The 24,688-nt window shown below is 47.5% G+C and overlaps 1 protein-coding gene across 1 annotated transcript in view; it reads right to left on the bottom strand.

Annotated features, from left to right (window-relative positions):
• The window catches only part of RBBP9 (RB binding protein 9, serine hydrolase), a 207,815-nt gene that overhangs the window by 25,888 nt on the left and 157,239 nt on the right, over positions 1 to 24,688 (bottom strand). Inside the window, exons 3-4 of the mRNA XM_078648957.1 lie at positions 13,290 to 13,395; positions 11,890 to 11,975 (exon numbers count right to left, since the gene is read on the bottom strand). Coding sequence (XP_078505083.1) covers positions 11,890 to 11,975; positions 13,290 to 13,395 — 192 coding nt within the window. The remainder of the gene's footprint in view (positions 1 to 11,889; positions 11,976 to 13,289; positions 13,396 to 24,688) is intronic.

Raw genomic sequence — 24,688 nt, forward strand, 5'->3', positions numbered from 1 at the left:
GCTCCCTCAAGGCCTTGGTGTCCATGGCGAGAAAATCAATGCAGGTTTTGGTGCCATGGTTGCGCTCTAGGCACTAAAGACAGACATTTGTCAGTGACAGGCGCCACAGGGCTTGAAACCAGCCTTCCTTGTGGACATCCTTGCCCCACCAAAAGACAAAGTCTAAAAAAATCAGTCGACAAAAAATCATAAAAGAGTCAGCCAAAAAGGACTGGGGGTAGCTCTTCTCCAGATCTGCGCTAACTGGCGCGTAAAGAAAAAAAGTGATGTCAGCATGCTGCGGTGGCACTTATATAGACACTGCGCACACCACTTCTGGTGCGGACAACACCACGCGGAACCGAATGACAACACCTACTGGTGCACAGGGGTACTGCTCATGAAAACATTTTCAGATCCAGTCTGACACCTGGGGATTAATCTATGGTAAGGTATCTGCAGCGGAGAGAGTGTGGGGGGCTCGGCACACTAGAACACCTACTGTGAAGCTGTGAACGCTTACAACCTTACTGGACCTCAATCTTAGACTTAATAGACATGCACCTAGACACACAACTTCCCTGATTCCCCGCCTATGTGCTGCTTGGCCTCCCTAACACCTTGATGTACCCCCTGAAGTCCATGAGGGGGAGACTTATAGCGATTGCATTGGAGGCTGCGATACAGAACATTGTGACACATTGGAGGGATACTCAACCCCCTCTGCAGCTTGGGTGGTTATATAGGCTTTGGATGGTACTAGGTATGGAGAAATTATCGTTGGCAAAGGCAGGGAAAAGTGCGGAGTTTGCGGAACTCTGGCGGCCGTTCTTGACCCTACTCACAGAGGAGTTCAGGGAGCTGAGCTGCCCCCGCTACCTGTGACTGCTGCGACTGGCAGATACCCCACTGGCAGACCCTAAAACACAGTCAGATAGGAAGAAAGCCCGGAAGTGAGATACCTTCCAAGAAACCCTTGAGGTGATGCTAGCCTCCTGCTGTGGGAGGGGGACTTGTTGGGGTTGTTTTCCTTTGGTTTCTGACATAATGCATCCGAAGATGGCTCCTGACCCTTTATTACGTGGCCGGCCCGGTTGGGTTGTAGGCGGCTTGCTGTGTATAACGCAAATGTAAGGAGCCCATTACAGACCTGCCTACATACCGGTATTATCATTGATGGGCCCGTGCCACTTCAAACGCGAGCCACTGTACCGCTTGTGATGTCTTTTTTTCCCTTTTTCGTTTCTCTTAAATAAAAAGATTTAATACTAAAAGTCTTTATGAGATTCACCCACTTAGAATAGTCAAATGATTGAGTGCCATGTTGAGCTGAATGTGTTGTCTTTTCTCTAAATTCACCTCCTTGCTATGCCTTCACACAGTTTTGCTTTTGCTGTCAAGTATACACTTCGGCTAAGCACAGAACACAGCTAGCCCACGACTGCCCTTCCAATACCTAGCCCATGACTGTAGATTGAACAGTTAACTATCTTAGTTGCACGACATATCTCCTTGTATATAATGTGACTTTTCATTTGTCTTTTGTTTGAAAATGCTAACAACCTCAAATTCATAGGTGTTAGGTAATCTTGGTAGGAAAGAAGACGTGGTTCATTTGATTCCGGTTAACCAAATACCCTGGGGGCAGATTTGAGATGTGAAACAATCTGGTTGTCCATGCCAATGAAATGTACATTTCTGTCTGGAATCACACTCCCTTCACACCTTAGGAAGGATCAATACGCCAGCTGGCACTTCAAAGTACAAGGAACACAACGGTGGGAAGAGTGCTATGGGGCCTGCTACGAGGAGCATCTGTCTTAATTGCATCTTTCCCCATTCAGAAGGGAAACTAGCAAGACTAAAAGGAGCATACTCACTTGCCAGCCACAGAAGGTGCCTAGGTTCCTGTAAGCTGCATAAAGAGCACTCAGTTTTTTCGAAACTTTTACATTTCCCATTGGATAACATTCAACACTATTTTTCTTAAAATTCTGCATGGGGTATTTTGCATTTTCTTAATAACCTTTAGTTCTCATTTATTCGATTTTCTTCCATATAGTTTTATTACAACTCTTTTTTTCAGTTAAATGTGTGTCTACATCACAATCTTTAATTTCACCAAGCACCCTCATTATTGTTGACCCATCTAATCTAACCATTCTGCTTTAATGCCTCAGCACCACTTGTTGCTAGACGGCGTGAAGGCAACAGGGCCCCTCTTTGGCATCAAACATCAGTACAAGGTTCCCTGTAGAGTACGCATAGTATTGAAGGCCAGTTCGGTTAAAAGTCGCTGGACTGTCAATATCGGTGGACATATTAATTCCCTATTTTCCATACGCATGAATGTCAGACGCGAAAGCCAAATCATCAAAAAACACTTTCTCTATTGGGAAAGGTGGACTGTGATTCTCTCCACTGCCATCATGCCCCAAAAATTACAGCTACCATATCTTTATGGAGGATCCAGAGCTTTTTCTGTACAATGTACAGTAGCCCCTAATTTCGCAAAGTGCAATAGCTGGTTGGTTCGTTTACAAAAATTAATATCCATTTTTCCCACCATACCAGCTTCAAACATGGGAACTAGCACAGCAAATTCCTGAGTTGGCAACTCCCCCCCATCTCCCCAATGTCCACCAGTATGCCCTTCCAGAAAATGTTTATTATTTTAGGGCAAACATGGTATGTATTAGATCTTTGTACCTTCTTCTCAGAATTGCCTTCAGCTTTCTCCTGAGATGGCAGGGAACATATCTTAAGCCTAGCTAGTGTCAGTTACGGTCACTACTTAACCTCCAATGTAGTATTTAGGGGTGATGCACAGCTAATCTATTCTTGATGATACCCTCCCGAAGATTCTTCAGCTAGATCATGCATGCCTACAGTTTTGTATTTTCAACTACCTAGGTTATGACCATTTAACTTTATACATACATACACTGTAAAGGTGTTTTGATAGTTGCTGCACACATAACATGTGCATTTTCTCTTGGAAAGGCCTGACTCTATAGACTCAAGTGTCCTAGGATGCATTCCAGAAATGAGTTTACCTTGTTTTTAGATTATTTGGGTCGTGTGGAAGGCAGAGTTATAGCTCACATGAAGACTTTGACTTTTCTCTTTCATAGCCTCATAGTAGCAAATTTGCATTTTCTGCATGGTAACCCCTAATATTTTGCCTTTTTCTGGGCCCTAGTTTTGCTTGTATTGGGACTCTGTGCCCTGTGACACTGCTAATCTTTGCCACATCGCCAAATTATATTAAAAGAAAAGGGTCACACTACACAATGGGATTAGTGTGCTGTCAATGAAATAAAACCCTAAAGCTACTTCACTGTGTAGGCCTTGCTGAACAGTCCTTGGTAGAAATAAAATCTATATTTGGTATCTCAGCTGGGGAAAATGCTAGAAAAGTGCTGCAACGTTATTTTCTTCTTAATTTTGCAAATCTGATTTAATAGTGAAATCATTATTTTTGATAACTTAAGTAGAGAAGTGCCTTTGTATAAATATGCTTTAAGCATAAAACCAGTTCTCCCACTTAATATATCTTCAGAGCGAGAATAAAGATCATTGGCTGGGATAGTTAATGACTGGCTCAGAAGACAATAACATACCACGGAGCATAGGACCAGCAAATGGGTCTTAATTGCAGACCACTTAGCAGAGATTAGCCAAAAGAGCTGCTTTAGCACTTCCTCTTGAGTTCAAAATGGCAAAGAGACTTCTCCTATTCATTTCCATGCGCTGCCCAGACAGCCAGGCTTTAGTCACTGTAGGAGGAATAACTCATTTTGCCCCATCAGATGGAAGAAGAGCGCCTCGAAATAGGGGATTGGCTAACCACCTGAAGGCAGGCCTGTCTGGTGGCAGCTTGGTTCTGCCATCTTGAAACAGGGGCTCCTGGGAAACTAATTTGGACTGGGTGATGAGATTTCTTTAATAACTAGATTAAGCACAGGATAAAGCTGGCACCTCAACAGCAACTGCCTAAGTACATTTCTGGACCTGGGAAGAGTCCATCTGAAGAAGACAAGATGGTCGAAGACTCCTGTCGGAAGAGGAGGACTCACTTGAAGACATCTGGTACAATCCAATGACAGGACCTGCCCTCCAAGGGGCAAGCTGTTGGCCACCTGTTTACCTGCTCCAGGGACACAAAAGCAATATTGATGCCAAGAAAGCCAAGCTTACCACAGGGGACTGGACACAGCAGGAAACCTGGCTGCAGAGAGAAATCGTGCACAGGCCCCTGCCCTGAGGAACTAGGGGTTGCAGAACTGACAAGAAGTAACTTTTCAAGCAGCTGGAGACTAAGGGGTCCATTAGAATCATGGGCGGATCGCCACCGCTCGCATGGCGTTGGCGATCCACCCGTGATCCGACCCCGCCCGCCACTCATTTCCCCCGCCATATTACTATGGCGGGGGGTACCGCGGTGGACGGAAAGACCGTCCGCCGCTTTTCCGCCCGGTCAATGAGTTAACCGGGCGGAAAAGGGTTTAATATGGTGGCGGTGTCTGTTAGACACCGCCAGCCATATTACCATTGGTGCGGTAACATGCCTTTTCCGTGGTGGCATGTGGGAATAGACTGCGGGGGCCCGTTGCGGGCCCCCAGGGACTATGGGTGTGGGGGGTGTGCATGGGGGGTACCTATGGTTCACCCTGCAGTTCCATGCACAACATGGCAGGCACCGCACAGTGCCTGCCATGTTGTGCATCGAAGTGCACGACATGCCTTCCTGGCATTGTGGCGGGCGGTGCTGAGTGCACCGCCCGTCACAATGACAGGAATGCAGGATGCGCCCGCCACTGTGGCGGGCGCATCCTAATTGCCACCACGGGACCCCTGCTCTTATGGCGGGCGGTCCCGTTTCCCGATAGGATGGTGGGCGGACATCCTAATGACCCCCAAGTATGAAGATAACATCTTTGACTGTGGTGACACCATTCAATCTCCACTGCATTTCAGTTGAGCTAAAATTGCAACTAATTCCCAGTCTACCGCAAACTGTTGTTTTTCAATGCCACTTTACTTTTTCTCAGTACTTTTTGCCCCCAAACTTTCAAAATACATATCTGTGGCTCCCCTTAACCTTAATTTAACAATCGAAGTATATTATTGCTCATTAAACATTTTTTTTCTAAATCGTTTCTGATTTCTTTTTGTTGTGTTCTTCACTTTAAACCTGTTGGTACTGCTTGAACTTAACCCACATTTTTCTGAGGATTGCCTGGTACTTGTGCCACAGCTATTACAGGTTGATCAGAGATTCTTTCAGAACTCTGTTCTGACCTAGCCACAGTTGGTTGAGGTACCCCGCTCCCAAATTAATAACCCCATTCCTTACACTAATGTTCTTAATGCCTACAACTTCATAAACCCAAATGTTTTGCTTCAGTCATGAGTATAGAAAGAGCCCACTACAAAGAAAGGCTCTGCAACTTTATAATGTATCAATAATAGATGTTTTTAGAACATGAATCACAAATGTAAAGAGGAGATCGAAAGCACTATCTAATCTACACAGTTAGGGGCAAAAGGTAATGTGTAATACTCTAGGCATCACATATCCTGTCACAACCCGAACAAAGCTGGTAAAAAGTTCAAAAGCCTGCAGGACAAACCACAAGCATACATACTGTGAAAATTCTGGAAATCATCTTATATAGGTTAGTGCTGTAGGTTCCAAATTCATTGAGTAAAAATCCAGTGGAGGCGGTTATAGAGAAAATCTAAAAACAACTCTAGCAAGAACCTGGAGGCCACATAACTCCCATAATCAGAAGAGATGGCTCCTCTGATGTATTATATACCCTGCCATTCAAGTAAGCTTTCTCTCAATTTCCTCGTCACTCTTTTACTCCTTTAAAGAGGTGATAGGATCACTCCTAAAAAACTACAGATAGTAAAAGTACTAATGACCTCTTAGTCCTTTTGACATATAGGTTTTCCTTGAGGTCCCCTCAGGCTAATTCAGGAGGCTTAATCTTCAATGTCCACAAGGTCCACTTCATTGCTAAAGTGACGAATACAAAGAACATGACAGACTTGGAAGTACAAATAAAATAGAAAATCCAAGTCACCTCCAAATACAGTATAATGGAGGAAGTGAGTGCTGAAATTCCTGCCTGTTTTGAAAAGCCTCTTAAGACTGGCCATTATGCAACACACACAGTTCTGGGACAGTTAGTCTTATTCCCATGGTGGGTGGGATGGAGAGTCAACTGAAAAGTAATAATTATATGCCATAGGATAAAGCAGTGAGAAAACACAGAACTCCACATAACTTAACTACAAGTAATTAATTAAACAAATTCAAATAGGATTTTCCATTGCTTGCTAATCCCACACAAATTAGTTGCCTGTAACAGGAGGCACAAAACTGCAGTACAGGGCGAAAAACAACATATATTACTTCTGCTTCTATTTCGACTTGGAAGGCTCCATTTAATCCCATAGAGAAATACAGCTGCAACTCCCATTTGCTTCTTGAGGCAAGCGGATTATTTAGAATAAGAGGAACATAGTCTCAAAACTTTACCAAAACACAATGTTGTTAAGGCACCTGAATGTGTATCAATGCAACAATGTGTGATGACACCAACAGCACAGTAAGAAAAGAGAGGCCATTGTGTCAAAGAATACTTCCTTTAACTAAAATTTCTGTCCAAGAGATAGTGTGAACTTGCACACATTGACAAGAAAGTCCAGATTGAGAGGAGTATAGAAAATGAGTTCAAATTTGAGATGTAAAATAAATAAGCTCCGAGATGTTTTTCTTCTAGCTAGAGGTATACATGAAACAGTCACAAGCGTGATGTAACCACAGCTCATACATTTTCTTTGAAGATGAATTGTTAGTAGGGACATCTCCTACATAGCAAGTCCAAAAGTAGGACCTGAGCCCTGCTTCTTCCTATGCCCAGCTTTTGCCTACCTTGATACCAAGCCTGTAATACCCTACTAGGTGCTAGTCCATCATCGATATGGATTTCACCACTTGCAAATGGAGTGCAACCTTTTGAGGAACTGAATTATTTTATTGCATGTGCTGCAAGTGTTTCTTCAAGGAATAACAAACAATTCAGGCAGAATCCAACTTCAAAGGTTGGCCAAGGGTCAATATTTACAGGGCAAGTACACCAAAGGATAAGTGAGTTTATGCACACTGTTAATAGGTAATGTGCATGAGCCCTGAATAGGACAGAGTGAGTGTCCCATTTCCCTGATTTCTCTTAGCCCTGTGGGTGTCAAAGCAGTAGCATGGTCCAAAGGCTAATCGTCTGGGTCTACCTAGCGAGAGGAGGGAATACCAGTGTGTGCCTGGTTGTCCTTCACATCATGAGCGTGTGACTATCAAGAGACGGAGAGGTGTGCCCAAGATCTACCCAAAGAGAGAATTTTCTGATCATTAAGCCAGACGATGCAGACTGCTGCAAGGACCTTTTATCTCCTCTGCCCCAAAAGTTCAGAGAGGCCCAATTGATAGTAGTTCATGAGGGTGCTAAGTGGACTCTGGTGTCTATTTAGTACAAGTGGTCTTTTGCACTAGAATGGTGCATTTTTCACAGACAAGAAAATGCTGTGTGCCAAAGTGGCATTACTGGGTTGGTCGGTGCAAACACTCCCAGGGTTTGCTCTAAAGCCTGCCTCATCTAAAGATAGCTAGATTAGGTTTCGCATGAAAAACTAGTACCTGCTTGAAGCAGGCTCAAACGAAGAGTAGTGTTCCTTTCTCAAAGTACAGATGCATTGCATGTGTGCTGCAGTGCAGAGTACACATTTAATATGTGGGAATCTTCTGTGTGTCTCTACACATAGGAATTTGTACTGGAGGAGAATGCTTCCATTACAAATTCTAGGATAGGCCCAAATGCTCATCTCTGGCAGCCTTGATTGAGCTCCAGCACTGGGGCATCAGGAACTCTCTGTAGACATGTGCTTAGTTCCCTCCATCACCCCCTCAGACACCTCCGTGCCGTTTTAGGTGGAGAGCAGCTTGTTTATATGGACCAATCTACAACGCCTTCTAACTACCCAGGGTTCCCTGCTCTTTTTTGCATAATTTATGAGGCACTCTAAGCCTGATAGGACATTGTTCTGGACCTGTACTAGTGTCTACATTGTGTCTCAACAAAGCTATTTCTCGCTCACATGCAGTAATAAGAGTGAAATACATGTGAGGGGTTGCTTTTATCCATTCCTGGTTGTCTTGGATGATTTTTACCAATCCAAAGCAGTATTACGGTGCCTGGAATAGTGAAAGGCTTTTGTATTTATTTCAGCTCCGCGTGGATGGCACTTGCTAATCCAATGTTTTAAAACTCTTCTAAAAAAAAACAGACATTAGAAGTGAGTGGAAGTAAAAACTTTGGTAGAAGAACAGACATTTGAGGTGAACAGATTTGGAGTGTTCTGGTGTTTAGGAGTGTTCCATATAAGGAGCTAGCTGCTCTCCACCTGAAAATGGGGAACTATCCAGGCAGTACTTCATTTGAAGGGGGAAAAAGTGCCAGGTTCATCATCATGAGACCCCTGCAGCTTGCATCACCCATTGCCCTTGCTGCCATTGATAGTACCAACAAAACTAACCATCCCACTCCTGCAAGTGTGATAATTCCGATTTTTGATATACATTAAAAATTACAAATCCCTGCTGCTCAAGCTATTCCAATTTCAATCTTTATTTCGATCTAGTTAGATCATAAAAGATATGTATACAATTTAAAATCAACATACACTCAATAACGAGTAAAACAAGATTGTAAAAACCTTACAGTAGATGTTTTTTAAAAGAGATAGCAATGCAGTCTAATAAAAATCATCTGTACATTTCATTTTTCATAAATCAGTAGCTGACTTAATAAGACGAGTGCGGATGTGCCACATCGCTGTTAGGAATTTTGCCACCGCAAACACAACCGGGGGTGATAAATTCGTCTTTAAGATTCTGTACGCTGAAAGATGGTCACCAAATCCTAGGTTTTTTTAAAGTGGGATAAGCCAATACCTCCTAGCTCTGTGGTAGGTTTTACAGAAAAATATGACATGCAAGTCATTTTCCTGAGGATGTGTGCATGCCGGGCACTGTTCTGTGGGCGAGGGCTGGCCCCAATGTTTAGTAAAAGCCCTGAGGGGAAGTGTACCATAGTGCCACTGCAGAAACAGTTTCCTGGTCAGGACGGGACTAATGCCATCAAGAACAAGCTCTAGGTAATATGAGTCTTTAAATTTAATGAATAAGTCAGTGAGGGACCCCTCCCGTATGCTTTCTACTGTTACATATAAATTTCGCTCATAGAAATCCCTTGACAGGAGTTTACGTGGGATCCTAGAGCATGCGTTTCCCGGGTCTAACCATAGTTCTGGTCTTCCTAGGCTCTCACAAGTTTGTCTAATGTATCTCAACCAGGGAATATGTAAGGCGTTTGGTAAGGATAGAATCTCTTGGAGCTCAGTCATGTAGTTCGTAAGTTCAGGCGTGCTCCAAATTCGACGCCAGAAAGTGATTAGTTTCAGTCCCAGCTCCTCTGAAATTGGTCTTAAACCCAGATCTAATCTCAACGGGAGAAGCGGGGTACTAGAGGGTAAAGCTACCAGCTGTCTAATGAATTTATTTTCAGTGGACAGCAGGTTTTGGGCTGATGTATGACCCCACAGTTCCCCCCGTAGGTAACTGCCCCCCTTGCGTGCATTTTATAGATTTGGAGCACAGGACCAAGGGGTTTATAGATTGACCTATTTACCATCCTGCAAATGCCTCCAGTTAACTGTGCAAGTTTCATGATTGCCTTAGTCCGGTGCGTATCCCAGGTCATGTTTTGATTGATAATCACCCCGAGATATTCGATACTGGATACCCTCTCTTGTCTCAGGGTACCTATGGTGGGATTGGGGCGGGTTGAGGAGGGGGGGTTGAGAATCATGTATTTAGTTTTAAGGGCGTTGATCTCAAGCACCCGCTCCACGCAGAAAGTCGTGAACCCATCCAAGACCCGTTGAATTCCCATAGGGGATTTGGACAGCAGCAGGGTATCGTCCGCAAACATAATGGCGGGCACCCTGCTGCCGTTGAGCTTTGGGGCATCGATGTCACCTATCCTAGTCAGATGGGCGATTACCCCGTTGACAAAGAGGCAGAACAGGGTCGGTGCAAGCACACAACCCTGTCTCACCCCCCTGTCAACGGGGAATCTTCCAGAAAGTGCCCCATTCCTACCGCACCTGGCGCGTGCAAAATTCCCCTGATGCAATCTTGTCAAGATCGAGAGGATATCAGCCGGGATACCCAGCTCTGCCAACACAGTCCATAATCTAGCTCTGGGCACTAAATCGGAGGCGGCACGTAAGTCCACAAATACTGTGTACAAACTGCCACCCTCGATTACCGCTGTCTTCCAAAACAGCAGATTTAAACGAAAAATCTGATCCATGGTTGAGACCACCCCTTCTAAATCCTGCGTGGTAGGGACTCAAAATTGCAAAATCCTCTATCCAACTTTGGATACGGTCGAGTAGCAGCCTACCAAATATTTTCTGGGGTACGTCTATGAGGCTAATAGGCCTGTAGTTGGCTGGGAGCAGAGGTGACCCCTTCTTAAATATCGGAACAATCTCTGCGCCCAGCCAAGTACTCGGAACCTCCATACCCCTCAAAACGGCATTGAATAAGAGTACCAAATAAGGGGCCCACACGTCGGGTTCCTGCTTGAATAAGTCACCAGGTAGACCGTCTAATCCCGGCGCCTTACCTGGTGTCAACCCTGCAATGGCGGCTCGCACCTCCATTTCTGTGAAGGGTTCCCCATCCGGTGAACCGCCAGTGATTGGTTGCACTTGATTTAGAGCCCCATTATCAACCATGTAGAGTGACTGGAAATGATCCTGCCAAGCCTCTGCTGAGATATTAGGATCGATAGCCGAAACTGGCTCTTCGGACCCCGTGTTGACGATACGCCAGAATATGCGGGAATCCCTGCCAACTACTGAGGAGGCTAGGTTTTCCCACTTCTCCTGCTCCCATTACCTCTTTGCATGGGCGACCAAACACTTCTAATCCCTCCTGATCTGAATCTCAGATTTATCACTGCCCGCCTTAATCTTATAGCTTTGGGTGGCAGATATTAGTTATTTTATTGAATACTGACAACACAGGCTAACACAAGTGACGGTGCGGAGCACTGGCTCAAATCAAGCACTGTATCCAGGGTTTCCTACTTGTTTGTTTTGTAAAATCTATGACGCACTTCAAACGTGTGTGTGTGTGTGTGTGCGTATGTCCCAGCAGGGCCGGCTTTAGGCATGTGCAAGCTGTGCACCTGCACAGGGCCACCAAACCCCAGGGGCCACCACGCCAATATATATCCTTAATATATTAATCCTCTGAGGATGGATACATATTTGCGTGGTGGCCCCTGGCAGGGATTTGGCGGCCTCCGGCTCTATTCCACTTCTAAACACCCTGACCCCCTCCCCTCTTTACTGGCCTGCGCGCTCCGCCCCGCCCGGACCCCCTCTTCCGGGCCCCCTATCTACGCTCCCTGCCCAGGGCCACCATGAGCCTAGAGACGCCCCTGGTCCCAGGTTGTGGGGCCGGCGCGGTCCTGTAGGGGAGGGGGTTAACTTTGTCACACCCAGACAAACACTATCTTTGTGGAGAGAGAATATAGAATATATCCCGGTTTCTAGTCCTTAATCTAGTTAGTCACCCTAAGTAGGTAAAAAGCTTCCACATCTTTAAGACATTAATTTTTACATTCTGAAGAGGCCTTAACAATTTTACATGATGTTTGTTTCACGATTTACATGCCAAGTATTTTCAAGACGTGGGCGGGCATTTACAGCCAGTCCAAGCCGCCTTGTACCCCCCCCCCCCCTCCATGCAATTGAAGGACTTACCACTCTTCCGCTCATTGGAATCGCCCAGATCTGACGTGTAGGCGGACACCAAAATAATAGCGAACACCTCGTGCGTCTCGGCATACCTGGGGAAATGAAATTAGAGTCAGAGAAGTCGCACAAAGGGCGTCAGTCACCTGAGGCTGCACAGATATAATATTTCCGAAAATGTTGATTTCTAAAGTCCATTCTTTGGGAACAGTGAACGAGGATTGATTTGGAAGGAAGTGCGGACTCGTTTCAGGGCAGAATAATGCCGTGCTATCGGGTGCGCCTCAAATAAAAGATGCTAAACCTCCCCCTCCCAAGACCAGGTTTAAGAAAAAAAGCCAGTCGCACCTGTGCTCACGGGACAGCTATTTTGACTAAGGAATGCGTGTAATTTAATTACCCTTGAGCCGGAGCACAAGGCCTCTTGCCTCGCCCTATGACGCACGTGCTCACGCTCACGACAAAACACAACTTTTAAGCAATGGCGTAGGTGGACTTTATGGGACCCAAGCAACAGAAAACAGAATCACACCAAATTTCCATCACTCTCCATATGGCCAACGCCTAACACGTCAAATATTGTCTTTGAGGCACTGTCGATTTAACACATTGCATAGGTTTGTGTATGACGTGTATGGTCGTGTGTGGGATTGACGTTCAGCCTTTCATCCTCACAGACACAGGGATTTTTTTTTTTTTTTTGCTGAGTTTTATATAGCGCGAACTAGAACCGAACCGAATCAGTTATCAGAGCGCTTTACATAGCACCAGTTACGTTACATGAGGACACACTTTCATTTTAGGCACGGGGAGATTAAGTGATTTGCCCAGAATCACAGGGGGTTTTTGGCGTCGTTACCGAGTCTCGAACCCAGATCCGTTAGCCGTTAGGCCAACCCCTCTCCCCATAAATGGGATGACAAAAGTGTGTGGGGGAGGGTGTGGTGTGTGAGAGCGTAGGGTGGCCTACATAATCAAGGCGTATATTAAACAAGCAAACTAAAATTCCCTTAGAGTGCTACTCTACCCATACATTTGCATAGATTCACAATTATAACTTGCAGAGGTGACCATTGCTCTGTGAGCTTTAGAGAGACCAACAATTGAATGCTCATGTCGTATTCTGAACACTTTTTTGACCCTGACAAGCACTGTGCGAAACTCGCACTGACTTCCGCCTCTGCTCAATCTTATCCCATAAGCACCTAGATGCGAATCAATTCAAAGCATGCACTATACAAGAATACTATCCTGCCTCTTCCCAGGGTCAATCAAACTACTACAGTGAGTTGGGTAACATTAATGCCAAGAAACCGCACAGGGGAGCCTGCGCTCTCCAAACAGATATTACATAATATACTAGGCAAACAAATTATTTAAAAAAAAAATGTAACAAACATGGCATTTACCTCATGGCAGCAGCCGCACCAGAACTGTGTCCAATAATTATAGTTCGCTCATCACACTGCAGCTCCGATTCCATGAAAGGTAGCCAAATGTTTTCCCTTGCTGTATCTGAGGTTTAGAGCGAGAAACTAGTTATTTTAGTATTTTTCATCATCGTGTAAATGTACATAGCATGAAGGAAAATGCACTGACTTGTAGTCACCTAACATATGTAATCTATAGCAGCCTGAATAGCAAACAATCATTGGCAAAGCCAATAAGCCTCGCCTATGAGAGCTTTTGGCTTTGCCAATTTTTTGTAGATGCTTTGCAGTGTGGCTACAACTAATTTAAGAAAGCACTATTATACAGCCAGAGCTAATGTGTTTTTTAAGTGCATTAAAGCTAGATGCATCATAGTTTTTTAAAATTAATATTTTTATCCATGCTGCACAGTACAACACCTATCCAGCATACCGACAAAAAATCGCCAAAGTCGGCAATGCCCATGCTTGTACAGCATGAACAAAAGGCAATGGCGGAGCCAATAGTCTCAAAGGTGAGTCCTATTGGCTTTGCCAAGGCTTGTTACGTCTAGGCACAACACCCCAGGGATTCTGAGCAAATCATTTAATTTCCCCATGTGTGAAAAAATATATGGTATTTCTAAATAAAATCCTATAATATGTAGACAGCAATTGCACCCATGTCCATGTCCTGGTGAATACATTTGGAAGCAGAAAACATCTGTTGTCACACTAAAAGCAGATGACATCTGTTGTCACTATAAAAGCAGATAACATTGGTTGCCACAATAAACATTCATTTCAAAGGAGAAAAGGGCTTCTTTGAGGTGCATGTGGTATACTAAAACATAGCTACAATGGCAAGCGGTTCAGGAGGACTGGGAAGAAGAAATATTAAGAGTACCTAAATCACAGTTCGAATAGTGGAGGGATAGCACTCAAGCTGAATCAGTACTTGGTCCATGCTCCAGCCGAAAGTAGAGAAAGTGAAGCCAACACGCATTTGCTAATTAGTAAGCAACAAATAAGAGTGATAATGAAGACAAGCAATGCTAAGCAATGTGAGCCCCTTGCTGTACACAATAGCTCTCGCAAGCGAGAGCACATGCAGCTCATGCACCGTCACAGGTAAGACCTACAAACAGGGAACTGTCAATTTACATTTCATGTACATAGAGCAGTGATTGCTACTGAGCAGGTCCCACTGAGCAAGTAACTAGATGCATAGAGCGGGTCTGTAAGTAATGAGTAAGTAAACTGGAAGATCAGTGGTTCCCCAGCTACAGAAACACTTTGATCAAAATGGGCTACTTGACATATGTCAATCATTTCTTGAACCGCCTGCAGCACAGAGGAGACCCTATCAGATGTCTCTGGTAATGTCAAACACAAGCTAAGGGATGCATGGCAATCATGGAGCTTCTAGGACTTTTCTCCAACATATGATACAGTGGACCATAATATTCTAGTTAACAGGCAATAACTAGTGGACAAGGGTCCAGAGAGTCGAAAATACGTGTTTTTAATCCTTCTGAGCGATAGCCTCAGCACTGTGAGATTGGCCTAATTAAATCCCCAACAGAAAGACTGGTGGGTGCAGTTCCTCGTAGATCCCCACTCTATCCCCTACATTAGGACTCTTTACCACATCATCTGCAAGAGAGGCTTGAAGTTTTAGCACTACATAGACGGCAGATAGTGGTCGATCACAGACCTTTATTGGGTTACTTTGGAGAACTACAGACCACCAGAAGAAAAACAATAGGATAAATCACAGACTTCCTTTCAGCTAAATAACCAAAAACTGAGCTAATGCTGCTCGTTTACTCCAAAGTAGACTCGTCGTCAATTCTTGTTCTGTTGGGGAGTACACAACCAATCGTCATCAAAGGCAAGACTTTAATATTACTTTACATCCTAATCTCAGCAATACTTTGCAAGTGAATTCAGTTCTCTGTAGCATTCCCTTCTCCACAACACCCTCCTAGGAGGAAATCCACCTTATTTTGTTTCCTCTTACATGCATAATCGTTGGAGCTCTAGTCAATTCAAAAAGAAAATGGAGGGCAACTCAACAACCCCTTGTAAACTTGGATACTAGAATAAACTAAAGTAAACAGCATTTTCAAGGGTCTTCTACATTAATTATCTGCTAATCTTTGTCCAGAGGATGGTCTCATGTATACGTACAAAAGAAGGCTGAAACGTTGAAGCACATTCCACTATTATTATTTAGATCAATAAACATTGGGACATACCCTACATTGCAGTGGTACTCTCTCCAGGAATGTTCCTTGTATTAAGCGTGGATTACATACTTCTGTCTCAGTAAATCAATTTATGGAAAGATGTACACCTGACATACTGGATAGATATGCGATTCTTGTTGCGTAATGAACCTCTTGGAACCCCTTGCTTTAATACAGACCAATTGACCATAATTACATAGCTGGTACACCTGTTTCTTCATTTATTGTTCTCTTGTCTGCATTAACCTGCAATATCAGAAATTGTATCGATTCCTGTGAATTTTGTTCAAGGGGTTATAGATCTCTAAGTCCCTAAGTATTTAATTACAGTATTGTGTTGTAAATGATCCTCTTGCAGGCCTTTTGCTTTTGTTAATTCTAGTTAATCCAAGGCTCGATTATGCCACTTTCTTGAGCCTGGGCTTTAACAAAATATTGGTGAATACGCTACAAGTGGACAAAACGCCACAGTTCAATTTGGGCTTGGCATCAACTTTGGTTAGATGTTGATGGAATAAGGCAACAAACATAATTAACGCAAGAATACAGAGTCCTCTTCCGCACTTTACTTCTGCACTTACTTAGGCTCCACTCCTCTCTACTTTATGGACAATGAGGCTGGCGAAGGGGCGATGTTAGAGCTCTCTCCCCAGGGCTTTTCAGGTGGGTGGTGTGGCTGAAGAAGCAACAGTATGATGAATGGTTGGGGTCCATAGGGGACGAGGTCTCTGACAGTTGGGCAGAGAGGGTAGATGAAGGGGTCTTTTTTGCGGGTAGATCTAGGGAAGGGTTACTTTCAGGCAGAGATTGTCCCAAGTATTCGAGAAAAATATAGTCTGGGAGCCTATTTATGCTATGGAATAGGCTAAGGCGAAGGATGTACTGGAAGCACTGATATTGGAGGACACAGGTAGATAGGTTTTTTTTTAAAAGTGTACTTTTCCAAGGGATATAGAGCAACAGAAATCTACTTGTCCCACCAACTGCCTAATTCGTTTAGATGGGCCCTAACAGGTGCATTATCAGTCTATTGGAGCCGCCAAAGTAAACTTGTTGCTGTTTACTCCCTGCCTTCCAGTAGTGAGGGGTGGGTAAACTCTTACAGAAATGTATTACTTCCCACATTGCTCTCACCAAAGGTGTTGAATCATACTCCTGGTCTATCACTTTCCATACCTCTTTCACGGATTCCTTGTAATGGGTGTTGGTCCTTTCCTTCTGTTCTCTCACAATACAAGCTTCATGCTCTTCCTCACTTTTCTTGTCACAGATTGGATACCCTTTTGAAAACCAGTTTCTTACCACACACTCCATTCCATGCCACTTCTCCCACTCTAACACTACAGGATTACCCCTTGCCCTCATATCGTCCCATACATTAAAAGTTTAATTCCCCTTTCTCCACTCTGTCCTCACAGACTTCATGCTCCTTACTCTCCAATATCTCGCCTCAACCCGAAAACTCTCCCTTTTGCTCTTGCCAACGGCTCCAAATCCTTTGTCCTCCACTCTTTCCCCACTGGCTACCCGGACTTCTTTGGCACCTTTTAGTTGCCTGGGCGACTAGAAATTCTGTTGGCACCTTCCACTCCCTACCTGAAATTGTGTGGGCAATTGCTGGGTTGACAGTCCTGGAGGCATGCTGTAAGTAATAGCGCTGGTCAAGTCAGGAACATGGGGTGCTTAATAATGCAACTTGTGTAGTGAACACAAAATGTAAAATAAGTGAAATTACCTTTCATTCAAGCACAAGTTACTTACCTTCGGTAACAATATATCTGTAAGAAACAGTAGTTAGTATTAGATTCCTTACCTTAGAATATCCCCAGGCGTCAGACTGGATCCGGAAATTTTTGCGTAGCAGTACCCATGCGCGTTGGTAGGCGTCGTTCGTGGCTCCGCGTCCGTCGTCGGCGTCGTGGGCGCCGTGATGACGTAGTCGGAGTACTTAGACGCTGCCTCCGTGCGCTGACGTCCGTTCTTATGCACAGGTTTTCAGCGCCAGAAACGCAGAGCCATGATAAAAACCAACACTGGTGCCATGAAACTAGGGCCTTGAAAGGGGATGACCGTAACCCTAGATATCTGTTCACAGAACGGGGAGGATGGGTGGGGCGGTAAAGAATCTAATACTAACTACTATTTCTTACAGATATATCGTTACCGAAGGTAAGTATCTTGTGCATCTGAAAGAAACTGGTTACTATTAGATTCCTTACCTTAAAATAGATACCCCAGCAATACCAGAAAGTCCTGGAGGACGGAACGGCCAAAGAAGCCATCCCTCCGGACTTGGCTGTCCAGGCAGTAGTGTCTTGCGAACGTGTGCAGCGAGGCCCACGTAGCTGCCTGACATATGTCCTGCAAGGGGACTTCCCGGCCCAGGGCAGTAGTAGCCGCCGTGGCCCGAGTGGAAAGGGCCCTCAGCCCAACAGGAGGTTCCTTCTTAGCCAGACAGTAGCACGACTTGATGCACAACATGACCCACCGAGAGATGGTCCGTTTGTGCACCACCCGTCCCTTCTTAGCGCCCCACGTAACCAACAAAGAGTTGGTCATCCACCCGGAACTGGCATGTGCGATCCAGATAGAATGAGAGCGCACGTTTTGGGTCCAGACGGTGGAGCCTCTCTTCCTCTTTCTAGGGATGCGGAGGCAGAAAGAAGGTGGGCAAGATGATGGACTTCCCGACGCAGAAGGCTGTGACTACCTTGGGCAGGAAAGAGGGTCTCGTTCGCAACACCACTTTGTCCGGATGGACAGAAAGGAAAGGAGGTTTAGAGGAAAGAGCCTGGAGCTCACTCACTCTCCTGGCAGAGTTGATGGCAACCAGGAAAGCAGTCTTCAGAGTAAGAAGGCGAAGAGGACAGTTATGAAGCGGCTCAAAGGGAGCGCACATCAGGTAAGTCAAAACCAGATTCAAGTCCCACTGGGGCATCACGAAAGGAACAGGGGGAAACATATGAGTGATGCCCTTCAAGAATCTGTTAACAATCGGGGACTTGGACAAAGAAGGCTGATCAGGAAGCCTCAAGAGGGCGGAAAGGGCAGAAAGGTAGCCCTTGATAGTGCCCAGAGCAGAGCCCTGCTGGGCAAGAGAAAGAAGGAAGAGGAGAACCTCAGAAAGGGGGGCAGAGATGGATCCACATCCTTTGCTGTGCACCATGCCACAAATCTGTTACACCTGCAGGCGTATACCGACTTTGTGGAGGGACGCCTGGCTGCCAGAATCACATTACAAACTTCAGGAGGCAAGTCAAATGGCCTCAACTGTCGCCGCTCAATCTCCAAGCATGGAGGTGGAGACTGGACAGGTTAGGGCGGAGGACCGTCCCCTGCTGCTGCGACAGAAGGTCCTCCTGAAGAGGCAGCCGAATCGGGGGATCGACTGACATGCTGAGTAGCTCGGGATACCAGTATCTTCGTGCCCAGTCCGGAGTCACAAGGATGACTTGGGCCCGGTCGCGCTTGATCTTCTTCAGCACTCTAGGCAGAAGTGGTATAGGCGGAAAGGCGTACAACAGACCGCAACTCCACTCGTGACGAAAAGCGTCTCCGAGCGAGTGCCGCCAATGCGCAGAACTGATGACATTGCGCGTTCTCTTCTGTGGCGAATAGATCTAACCAAGACTCTCCCCACTGCTGAAAGAGGTCTTGCGCCACATCCGAGTTCAGACGCTATTCGTGATCCATCATGCACCGACGGCTGAGTTCGTCCGCCCTGGCGTTCAGGGAACCTGCCAGGTGTTGAACCACCAGGGTCACGCCCTGATGTTCGAGCCACTGCCAGAGGCGCAGAGCCTCCTGGCATAAGGTCCACGACCCCACCCCACCCTGTTTGTTGCAGTACCACATGGCGGTGGTGTTGTCCGTGAACACCTGCACTACACTCCCCCGGACAGAGGGGAGGAATGCCTTCAGTGCAAGCCGGATCGCCCGCAGCTCCAGAAGGTTGATGTGGAGCCGGGACTCCGCCGGAGACCAGAGGCCTCGGATCTCCGCCTCTCCCATGTGGCCCCCCAGCCCTGGAGGGACGCGTCCGTCACAACTACGTGCTCCGGTTGAGGTAGGGAGAGGGATCTACCGCTGACCCAATGGCGGTCCGTGAGCTGCAACTGTCTTGCAGTGCCCTCCGAGATCAAGACATGGTCGGACAAGTTGCCCTGATGCTGGGCCCACTGAAACTTCAGGTCCCACTGCAGAGCCCGCATCTACCACCGGGCGTGATGCACCAGAAGGATGCAGGAGGCCATCAGCCCCAGAAGCCGCAGCGTCAACCTGACCGAGACTCGGGATAAAGGCTGAAAGATCGGAATCAGAGCCTGAATATCCCGAGCCCGCTGTTCGGGAGGATAAACCCGAAACTGCGCCAAGTCTAGAACCGCTCCGATGAAGAGGAGCTTCTGAGAGGGACACAGGTGTGACTTCGGCACATTGATGGAGAACCCCAGCAGGTGCAGGAGGTCGGCCGTAGTCTGGAGGTGGCAGACGACTGTCTGGAGCGAGCCCGCCTTCAACAACCAGTCGTCGAGGTAGGGGAAGACTGAAACCCCTAACCTGCGCAGATGAGCTGCGACATCCGCCATCACTTTCGTGAACACCCGTGGGGCGTTGGTAAGGCCGAAGGGGAGCACGGTAAACTGAAAGTGCTCGTGGCCTACCGTAAACCGCAGGTAACGCCGGTGGGCTGGCAGGACGGGGATGTGAAAATAAGCGTCCTGCAAGTCCAACGCTACCATCCAGTCTCCAGGGTCTAGGGCAGCTAAGACCTGAGCCAATGTCAGCATCTTGAACTTCTCCTTCCGGAGGAAGCCGTTGACGTTCGGTAGGTCCAAGATAGGGCGTAGGCCCCCTTTGCCCTTCTTGGGTACCAGAAAGTAGTGGGAGTAACAACCACACCCTACTTCTGGCCCAGGAACGCGCTCGATGGCCCCCTTGGCCAGGAGGGCTGTGACTTCCTCTTGCAGAAGTTTCAAGTGATCCCCCGACACGCGTTGGTACTGCGGTGGCATGGTTGGAGGGGACGCCTCGAAGGGGAGGGAGTAGCCCCTTCGGACGATTTGCAGCACCCACCTGTACGATATGACAGTGCGCCAGTGGTGGTGGTGATGGCGAACCCTGCCCCACACTGGCGTCACATGGGTCTGAAAGCTCGGACTAGGAGGGTTTTGAGGCGGATGCTGCAGGGGTAGGTGTGGACTGGCCTTGCCGTTGTCCCCGACCGCCTCCACGGCGGTTTCCACGTCTGCCACCGCGCTGGATGGTAGTCTGCGGCCCGTGGCTGGAAGGACGTGTGGGAGCGCCCCTTCCTTGGCCACGAAAGGGGCGAAAGGCAGCCGTTTGCTGGCGCGGGGCCGAGAGGCCCAAGGACTTTGCCGTAGCCCTGGATCCTTAAAGCGCTCAAGCGCATGATCTGCCTTGTCGCCAAAAAGGCGACGGCCATCGAACGGCATGTCCATAAGTGTGTTTTGGACATCAGCCGAGAAGTTGGCAGACCTCAACCAGGCGTGGTGACGAATCGCCACCGTCGTTGCCATCGCTCTGCCTAGTGAGTCAGTAGTGTCCAGCCCACACCGGATGGAATAACGTGCCGCATCTCGACCCTCCACAAGGGCTTGGCCGAGTTTAGCCCGGACCTCCACCGGGCATTCTGGCAGCAGGTCCGTGACCGTATCCCACAGAGAGTGGGTGTAGCGGCCCAAGAGGCATGCAGTGTTGACTGACCACAATCCTAAACTCAGGGAGGAGAATACTTTCTTTCCGTATTGCTCGTACCTCTTGGATTCCCGGTCGGGGGGAGCCGACGGGAATGCGGTCTGGGAATTAGAGGCCTGGATGACCAGGCTCTCGGGGGTGGGTAGACAGAAAGCAAAGGTCGCCCGTAGCCGGGCGGTGGCGCCTGGCCACGTTCCTATCCACAGGCTGACCTGTAGCGGGCTTGGACCAAGTGCCCAGAAGAAAGTCTGATAAGGCCTCATTAAACGGGCAGCAGAGGTTCAGCCAAGCTTGCCTGCGGTTTAAGGACCTCAGTGAGGAGGTTAGTCCTCACGGCCGCGACGGGGAGCTCAAGGGCCAAGGTCTTGGCCGCCCTCATCAGCACCACGCTATAGGCAGCCCCCTCCTCCGTAGCCACGCTAGGAGGGGAGACAAAACCAGTGTCGGGCGAAGTGTCCAGCCCACTGGCCTCCCCAAGCTCTCCAGTCCAGTCCGCAGAAGACTGACACTCACGTGCCAGAGGGTCCTCAGACCCCTCCCAATCCCCCTCGTCACCCATCACCTGGTACTCAGGCTCAAAGGATGGGGCAGGGTCGTAGAAATAAAAATCTCCCATCAGTGTCGAGAGCGGCGCCGCTCCGACGCCGGACCCGAATCAAGGGCAGGACCAGGGACGGCGGCGTCCTGGGACGGCGCCGGGGGCGACACCCTTGGGGCCGGCGAGGTCGTGAGGTCCAGTGGGGCCCTGCGGCGTCGGGGCCAAAGCCCCCGACAACGCCGGGGCCGAAGCACCCGGCCCGCGTGGGGACCCAGTTGGGACCGCTTGGCCCAAAGGCGCCGCGGAACCCGACGAAGGAGCGAGCGATCTCATGGCCATGAGGAAGTCATCAATATCTCCCGGCATCGCGTTCTGCCCAGGGACCGGCGGGTATGGAGCAGGCCCCGACACCTGCGGCTCCGGCAGAGCTGCTTGGGCGGTGTCGCCCGAACCCCTGGCCACATCGCGCGAGCGTCGGGGGAGTCAGAAGAGCGATGGTGCCTCTTCGACTTCTTGTGCCTCTTACCTGAGGACTTCGAACCCGAAGACCGATGACGACTCCCGGAACTGTGTCGACTCCGGCCCCGCAACCGGTCCCTCGACCTCCTTCCGGACCTCGACCTCCTTCCGGACCGGGACCTCAAGCGGCGCGGGGCGGACTGCCAAAGCTTGAGTCGCTTACGGGACCGCTCCCGTCTAGCTTTAGACGTCAGAGCCCGGCAGTCGGAGCAGGACTTGTCGTCGTGGTCCGGGCCTAGACAGTGCAGGCACCGGCGATGGAAGTCGGTACCCGACATCAGTTGGTTGCAGTTGGTGCAGGGCTTGAACCCGGGCATCCCTACCGACACCGTCGGAGTCGATAGACTTCGAAAATAGATTAAAAAGGATCGTAAAAAGTTAGTCAAAAATTGACTAGGGTACAACTTTTTCCGGATCTGCGCTTGCTGGCGCGGAAAAAAGAAGAACAGAAGTCAGCGTGCGGAGGCAGCGTCTAAGTACTCTGACGACGTCATCACGGCGCCCACGACGCCGACAGGCGCGGAGCAGCGGACGACGCCTACCGACGCGCATGGGTACTGCTACGCAAAAATTTCCGGATCCAGTCTGACGTCTGGGGATATTCTAAGGTAAGGAATCTAATACTAACCTGTTGCTTTCAGATGAACACACACTACCAAAGAGAAATGTAAGGATGTTAATGGACATAAAGCGGGTGCAAGTAGATAATGCTAGTGCAGGAGGATGTAGATCAAAAACAGCCAAAGCATCACTGGAGGAGACATACTTGAGTGATGGAAATGAGCAAGTAAAAGGCAGGTAGTTACAGCACAAAGGAGTAGATCAGGTGGGAGAAGATATCCTATGTGTCAGAGAAATTGCACAAAGCACTGGTGATGGAGAATCATGCTAACACTGCCCCATACTGGCTATGGCAGTGGTGAGAGTGGCTATTCCAGCAGCAGATTAGCTGCATCAGTGAGAGGATGGTCACGAGATAAGTACCTGGCACTCGAGCATACCTGAGATGGTTAAGCAAGATAGGGGGGAGGGGACCGACCCACCAGCTGTGCTCTGGTTAAAGTGAAGAAGAGCAAGCAGCATTGGGGAGAGTGGGAGGGCTAACAGGAGGGAGCATAGAAACAGCTCGAGAGACTTGCAAGTTGAGGGATGTCTTGAGAAATCAGGTGTTTGGGGAGAGGTAATTCCACCCACCATATTTTTTTTACTTCCTTTTCCTCAGTGGAGTAAGGCTAAGCCACAAAAGTAGGGATGTCATGATAATTTCAGTGAAAAGGGAAGTGCTGTGTCGAGGTCAGAGGCAGAAGTACCAGAGGGTGGGGGGTAAAAACATCTGGCAACAAAAAACACAACTAGGCAGATCATGTTGTGCAGGGAATAAGGAGATCCGATAGTCTTGCAACAGAAGAAGAGCAGTTGACTGACCCAAGGCAAAAAGGGTGACCCATGCAAAATATGTAGACGGCCAGGCGTCTTGCTGCTGACAGCTTTTGGGATCTGCAGGTCGCAGTTCAAATCCCATCAAGGCAATCACCGGTTTCCAGCCTTTGAATTCAGAAATTCATCATCATCTCTTTTTTATAGCTCATAGAAACTGAAAGTGTGGTTAAGCACTATGTGAAAAACATTATCAGAGAACGGTAAATAGCGGTAGAGGGCAAGGGGACACAATTGAGGACAAAAAAGGAATGCTTGGTGAAAGAAGTGAAACGTCAAGGGTGCATTGCCAGAAAAACTAAAGGACGTAATGGTAAGCAGAGTTGAAACCAAGCTATTTAGAAATAAAAATGGCGCACAGATCGTGGAATGGATAGATAGGAGAAGAAGCCTGATTATATTGGGACAAAGAGAGAATAGGTAACTTGGCTAGGGCACAAATGCTGACACTACAGCAGCTACCTGTAGGCCAAAAGAAAGTACTATGAAAATAGAGGCAGAATCTAACCAGCAAGATTAGTGGGTCTTGGAGTGGCATGCCAGGGTGCCATGGTAATGGGTCCCCCTGTTGTGTAGTTCCTATAAAAAGTATACAGGATCTGCACGTTTAGACAACACACACTGTAGGATTGGTGTCAGACGAACTCTGATCACCCCCACCGGGTGAGTTGGCCTTTTGTACCAACTAGCTCACAGTGCCACTAGAATCTCCTCTTACCAAGGAGAGAATAGTTCCTGGCAACCATCGAACATGACAACACTGATCCCTCAGAACCGTGGAAACAATATACTACCTTTCGTTCAGTCACTCGTGCGTACTTAGTCTGTCTCAGAGAAATACACAGAACAAACAGGCTGGGTTTTTTAATAAGAATTTATTGAACAGTTGTTATTCTTATGTAAAATAGATGAGCTGCAACAACCGCTGCCAATATAAG

The sequence above is a fragment of the Lissotriton helveticus genome, chromosome 6, assembly GCF_964261635.1.
Source record: "Lissotriton helveticus chromosome 6, aLisHel1.1, whole genome shotgun sequence".
NCBI lineage: Eukaryota > Metazoa > Chordata > Amphibia > Caudata > Salamandridae > Lissotriton > Lissotriton helveticus.